The following is a 7270-nucleotide window of genomic DNA, read 5'->3' as shown; positions in this document are numbered from 1 at the left end:
AAGGTATAGTATAATTAACAAATTTTTGGCTTTTATTCGTAAATAATTATCTTGTTTACTTGCTTAGCAAATTTTTGGATCTTAATATAAAGTCATAAAAATATAGTATAATATGTTTAACATTTGTGTAATTTTTGATATACTGTGCATATTAATTAGTAATTTATATTGATGGGTTGAGGTATATTTTGGGTTTGAATTTGGCATACAAAATGCAAACTATGATTGGCCTATGCCTGAGGTTGTACCTCACATAAACTGTTAAAATAAATGTTTTCTTATTTGTCCATACCTCATTTACGATCTAGAAATAATATTATTGATATATATGTATATATTTAACATTTATTTTGCTTTTCCTACTTTATCCATGTGCACATAATTATTTTACCATGTCTTCACATTTTCCAAGTGTACCCTGATATTCCAATTAAAATTGTCTTGCCAAATTATATGTAAGATTATAGATATAACCTAAAGAGCTTTTAATGGGTGGTGAGAGAAAAAGGGGAACATAAGGAAATACGATGAAAATGCATCTATATGAATTAATGAGGCATTTCTTTTAGGAGGCGTTTTTTATTTGGATTTTGAGAGGAGAAAAATAAGTCAATGAGATTTTAGTTCCTGTTGATCAAGAATTTCATGTTCTTTTTTCAGACTAATGAGAGTATCAAAGAAAGTTTATTTTCCTCAGTATCACTTTCTTGAATGTCCCTTTTAATAATGAATTTTTATGACTAAAAATAACCATTTCCTTTTTTACTTGGAAAATAAAAAATGAATAAATATGCTTACCCAAGTGTTTACCAGAAAAAACTTAGCTAGGTAATTATATTTACAAAAGTAACTTACCAAAAATGGAACAGAGCCTGAATGAAAAACCGAATTTCGTAACTAGACCTAGTCAGTGGGTTAGTAGAGGTAGTCACAGAACTCTTTAACACAAAGTGGAGAACCTGTCTTCGTTGAATTTTGATCACGCAACACATCAATACAAGGAAGGGATGCAGGTGTCAAATTCAAGGGGTGAGAAGTAACTTTATTCATGGATGAAATGCAAGAAGAAAAAAGATGCTGCATTTAGAAATTAGAATCAAAGAACAAGACCGACAAAGATATTGTTTAATAAAGCATGTTTATGATTACAATTGGAAAGCCACATGCCTCGGAAGTTAGAACTCCACTCAGCGGGAAAATTGTGTACTGCAACATAAAAATATACAGACTACGAGAGCACAGCCATGACATCTGTGGCCCTTAGAGCAATATAATCAGAACCATCGCCACCCTTGAAATCATTCCCAGCATATTTGGAGTACAATACTGTGTTTCCTGGTGAAACAGTCGGTGGCTTTCGGTTGCCCTGCTCATCCAGAGGACCAGGTCCTACTGCAATTACCTGCTTAGCACCACATGAATGAATATGCGACGTATAGAAGATCCAAGTCTTTTTTTTTTTTTTTGATAAATTATAGATCTAATTCTACTCATTAAACAGAGAAACAGATGTCAATGGTACTTCTGTTCCTGCCTAAAGCACAACAGTCTCTGTTCTGCTTTATGCGTAGAAGAATGCTCATACAACTTCCCTCCTCTCTATTACCTACTACCACTAACTACCCTGATTACAAAATAATTTAAGACCTTTTAAGTACTAGAAATAAATCTCACCGTGCCAATGGAAGGTTTCTCCTTTGTTGCCTCTGTCAGCAGCAAGCCTGCAGAAGTCTTCTCTTCAGCTTCAGCAACCTAAAATCAAATAAACATGATCGATACAACCACAGATTAGCAAAATATCAGGAAATATCCAAGTGAACACTGAACAACTATGACGATTTGTTTTGGAGAAGCCCAAGTTATTCCATGATGCACCATGCTTTTAAATCATGCACCAGCTTAGAACAACAAAGAAAGGAGACGCACCTTGATTAGAACACGGTCATTCAGAGGCTTGAGATCCTTGATATCGTCTGTCTCAAGAATGCCCACAATGTCATCCTCCTTCAACAGCAGATGATTGGATCCATTGAACTCCAACTCTGTCCCAGCATATTTTGAGTAGACTATCTGGGTACCAGTCTGCTAGAAAGAGAAAATTTTAGTGGAACCTAATCAACTACATAAATAGACACAATCCAAACATACTGAAATTGAAAATCACCTTGACATTGATGTCAACTTTATTCTCTCCAACAGTCCTTCCCTCTCCAACGGCTACAACTTCACCTCCTTGAGGTTTTGTTTGTGCAGTTGAAGGGAGTAGAATACCACCTACAGTTTTCTCCTCTACAGTTTTGATCTTTACCAGAACTCTATCTCCCAAGGGTTTGATGGAAGTGTACTAGTACAAAATTGAGAAGTTCAGTATGAATAGAAAACAGAATAAAAAGAAAAGGAATATCCTAAATTTTACAACCAGACGACATCCTAATACTGTGTACCATCAGAAAGAATATAAATACATGCAATATACACCAACATGGATCAGGTTGAACAGAGATCTCTGTTCAACTAAAACGAAACACCATAAATTCAAATCCACACTACAATTAAGAGGGCTTCCCTCACCTATTGCAACTACAGCTTGAAGAATAAAATTTTCAACTCATTCACTCTGGTTATACAAGGATCATAAAATAATTAGAAGATAGCTTGTTTAGCAAAATTTGAAGTTGGGATAATGCTCTATTAAGGGATGTGTGTGTTTTTCTAGTCAAATGGGCTGCAACAGAATCCACCCCCAAGCAGCCAAGCCACAAAGTGGGATTAACTTTACCAGCAAGGTAGCTGGGACCTTAGCTCCGTTACTTTAAGCTGAGTATCAAAAGATAAAGCTTCATTCACATCCTTCCCACGCACATACACCCAAAAATATGAGGAAGAGAAAACACCTAAACAGAATTTCATGAACACTTAAACTTCAAAAGATCTCAGCGCAAATTCAGTGTAAAATATTCCATCACAAAATTGATTCAGCATTGCAATAGATAGCTTCATGATATATATATATATATATCCAACCAGAACCTTCCAAGAGAAATGACTCGTAATGTTATAGATTCTTCATAAGTTTCATGGCATAAAAAAAATATGCAACCGTTAAGACTCCTTGGTTTACCTGTAAAAGTGTAAATTACTCACTGAAAACACAATTGCAAGATATAAAACAAGTTGTCCTATCATAGCTCACAGATCTTAACAACTATAAAAGTCTCGAACTCAGTACAAGACAATATACTACGATCATATCCCAAGAGAACTTGTTTAACATCTAAACTTGCAGTAATATCAAGGCAACTGCAGTATCAAAAACTCAATTGTCAAATTCATTCTCACGAGACAATCTACAGTCCATGATATGAACCCACTTGGCCACTTCTTCCTTTCAACGACAGCAACTTCTCTATTTTCCTCAAGAATCAATTCATCCCATTTAGGCAGCCAAAATTTCAGTCGAACAACTAATAGACACTACAAAGTGACCCATTATAACCAAACACACTCAGATTCAGTACACAAGAAAGAGAGAAAGGTTTCGTGTTGTGACGTCCAGAACCAACAGCTGATAAAAAAATCCTAAGAAGAAGAACTGACTATACCTTGGGTGTGACGACGGTGGCAGCTCTCACGACAAGGTTCTGGATGGACCTCTGGCTAAGCCCGACGCCTGAAAGCCCAACCTGAGAGAGACGAACCCTTGACGATGGGCGAAGCCCTTGGAACGAAGGCAAGGCCTTGGTTGAAATAGACGAACCATTTAGCTGAACCGCAGCCATGGACTGAATTGTGTCCTGATAGGCACAAGGCAGAAATGAGCTCGAATGTGACAGCGATTACAGAAATTGGAGGGAACCCAGATGAAACTCGAAGGAATCGATTAAAATTTTAAATATGTTTGGCTGAGGTGTAGAGGAAGAGGGATAAAATGCCCCAGAACGGGAAGTTTTATCAAAGATAAGAAAGAGTGAGAATAGAGAGAGACGAAGAGACTTAGAGAGTTCTAGAATGTTGTGTTGTGAGAACGACTGGCCGAGACCCGAGGGAGAGTTTCCGAAAGGGGGGGGGGGGGGGGGGGGGGGATGCTAGCGAGACGCGCTTGGTGAGTTGCCGTTAAAAGAAGGGTAATAATTGAAGAAATGAGTTGATGGGAGAGGGTGGCGTTTCATAAATTAAAAATGTTTGAAATCTGAAAAGTGAAATAATTATTTCGATTTTTTAGAGGTTTTAAAGAATGTTGTTTGTGTTAGATCAAACCTTTAGCATATGAAATTCATTGATTTTATTGTTTTATTTTTAAAATAGACTATTTGGTAATTTTGAATTTAATTTGTATTATTTCATAAAAATTAATTTATTAAATTAAAAAAATGAAAAATATCAGTAAATTATAAAAAAATAATTATTAAAATAAGAATAAAATTGAAAAATACATATCAATTTATAAATTAAAAATAAATAATTAAGAGTTAAAATAATAATGATAATAGTAATAAAGAACATGAAGCAATAAAAAAAGTAATAATTATCAAATTAATATCTTAAAACTATTAAAATATTTAATAATTAATAATTAATACAAATATAATTTATAAAAAATAAAAAACAATTTATTAAAATAATAATAAAATCGGAAATAACTGCTATTGTTGTTGAGTGTTGCAGCAATGGTGGCAGGAAGACAAGGGAGGGAGGGAGGGAAGGAGGGGGGGGAAGAATCAAAGACGCATTGCTACTAAGAGCTACAACGGCGGTGGTGGGAAGACGGTGGGAGAGAGAGAGAGAGCTTTTTGATATACACGTGTTAACCACCACTGATGAGAGTTGCAGCGGTGGTGGCAGGAAGACAGGGGGGAGAGGGAGAGGGAAATCGAACGCCAATGACTATAGGGTTGTAGCAGTGGTGGTAGGAAGACAAGAGGGAGAGAGAAACCGAAAGAATGGAAATGAGTTCTCCATTGCCGTCTCCTTTTGAGTTCTCCACTTCTCTCCTTCTGTTGTCATGGTGTCAACAAAAATATCCCAATAAATGAGTCATCAATGGTCATCGAAAGAATGGAATATTAATCGTCAAACGACCGTTAATTGCTGGAATATTGGTCGCCAAGAGAACAGAAACCTAGATCACCAAGGGACTTGGTCACTATGTCACTAATGGTTGGGAGCTCGAATGAGAAGAAGTTTGGTTTAAAAGGGATGTCTATTCAAATATTATTAGGGGCATTTCAGACTTTTGAACACATGAAAAATGCGTTTGAGCGCGCTCAGTGATGGCCTACGGCCTAAACATTTTAGATCTGAAATGCACTTTTAGATCAACATTCATATGCATACACAAACATTTCTGGAATCTGAAAAGTAATGTTTTCAGATTTAAGACCTCTTAAAAAGCATTATCAAACGCCACCTAAGACTATGGCTATAGACCTAGAATCGTTCCAATTATTATTAATCGAGATAACCAGTTCTGGCCCGATTACGATATCATTATCTATGTATATAATACTTTAAATTTAAATTTGTAATAAAAATGACAATAAAATAATAAACTATTTATATGTAAATCAAGTGTTTTAACTAAAATTACCTTATATATTATCTATCAAATTTATCCCTTTAGATATAAAATATGATAAAATTACAAAAAAACTAGGAAACCTTTGTACATTATTACTAAAAGAATCAGTTCGGTTTGAATCAATTCAAAACAAAACAAGCAAGAACAGGAGCTGATCCAATTATTAATCAAGACAAAATCATCGAACTAGAACCAATATAATCGGTTCGATTAGCTAGAACCAACCCATCAATGGCCTGAGCTAGCATGACAAGAGAGATCATAGACCAAACCGGGCTTAGCACTTATGGAGAAGGCTATACGTTGTCCTTGGGGCCTAAGTCGCTAATTATATTTTATAAAATATAAAAATTTTACATTATATGACATATAATATATGTATAGAATGTATAATACAATTTATATAATATGAAATATTATATATTTTATAATAGGGTAAGTTACAAAGACCCCCCTATACTATGACCATGAGGCAAAGAGCCCCTTAAGATGACGGAATGCATTAAATTATCAAAATACCCCACTAAACTTTTTCTATTTTCTTTTTTGTTGTCATTTTTCTCTTAAAACCTATTTAACCTATTGTTTCCCTTTCTTCTCTTCTTTTCCCCTCCCTCACTGTCATCTCTCATTCTTTCTCTCTCCCAACTCTTCAAAATGAAAGGACGGAAGAAACCCATTTCTCATCTTCCTTTTCTTCTCTTCTCCGTCTTCAATCTCGTCCCTATAGCCGTCGTCGACGATGTCGCAATGATGGAAAACTGCAATGCTTAATATCCCAACAACAGATGACAACCCATATCTCCGTCTTCTATCTTTTCCTCATCATCATTGTCGACTTCTTCTGCTTCCATGGCAACGAGCAAAGGGGAAAAAAGGGACAGAAGGACTTGTAGTTGACGGAGTCGGAGACTGTCCTCCTGTAGCACTTGTGGAGCCGCCTCCCCTACAACACTTGCGGAGTCGGAGCCGGCATCACACCCCGACCTGAAGACCTCGTCGCCGTTGCTAATCCTTCCTTTGCCATCCACGAGTCCTACAATAATGGTATCCACCGACTTGATCTCGGGGTCTTGTTTTCTCCACCACTTAACAAGGGTAGATTCATCAAAGAACATATCCTTACTTAACTACTTATTTTTTCTGCAACTAAAACTAATTTCTCCAATTCCGCCACCATGGGTTTCACTTCCGGTCCACTTCTACTTCTGATTTTCTTCTCTGGTACTTATCTCCTTTGCTCGCTCTCGACTTCAGTTAGACCATGGAAGATCCAAACAAACCAGTAATAGGCTACCCACTAGGGGCAAACTAGCTACAGTTCCAATGGCTACCCTCTAGCGCAGTCTAGCTACTCTGTCGTATCCACCGCCACTGGCACATCCTACCCGTACACCGCACCACCGCCAACATCTTACTACAACACCAATCCATACTATACCCCGCATTACGATCAACAGCGTGCTACCTTCTTTCGCCGCTTCATCGCCGCAATTATTGCTGTGTTCCTCATCATTGGCGCCATCACTTTCATCGTGTGGTTCATTCTCCGTCCTCATGTACCTGAGTTCCGAGTTGATTCGGTCTCCGTTTCCTCTTTGAACATCAACAGTTCTCGGGTCATCGGCAATTGGGACGTCGGCTTCACTGTCAAGAACCCTAACAAGAAGATGAGCATTCACTTTGCAATTT

General features: G+C 36.9%; 1 protein-coding gene across 1 annotated transcript; it reads right to left on the bottom strand.

Annotated features, from left to right (window-relative positions):
* Positions 1 to 1058: 1058 nt before the first annotated feature.
* Positions 1059 to 4141, bottom strand: LOC148846786 (20 kDa chaperonin, chloroplastic-like). The gene is made up of 5 exons (XM_088949764.1): positions 3603 to 4141; positions 2165 to 2344; positions 1927 to 2082; positions 1675 to 1752; positions 1059 to 1402 (listed from the first exon to the last, which is right to left on the bottom strand). Exons 1-5 carry the CDS (start codon positions 3777 to 3779, stop codon positions 1229 to 1231), a joined length of 765 nt encoding a protein of 254 aa, XP_088805890.1. The 5' UTR covers positions 3780 to 4141; the 3' UTR covers positions 1059 to 1228.
* Between the last annotated feature and the right edge of the window lie 3129 nt (positions 4142 to 7270).

Source organism: Nelumbo lutea, chromosome 6 (genome assembly GCF_056320005.1).
Source record: "Nelumbo lutea isolate HS-2025 chromosome 6, American lotus-T2T, whole genome shotgun sequence".
Classification (NCBI taxonomy): Eukaryota; Viridiplantae; Streptophyta; class Magnoliopsida; order Proteales; family Nelumbonaceae; genus Nelumbo; species Nelumbo lutea.
Note: the sequence above shows the minus strand (reverse complement) of the source record. Positions and strands in the feature narration are given on the sequence as shown.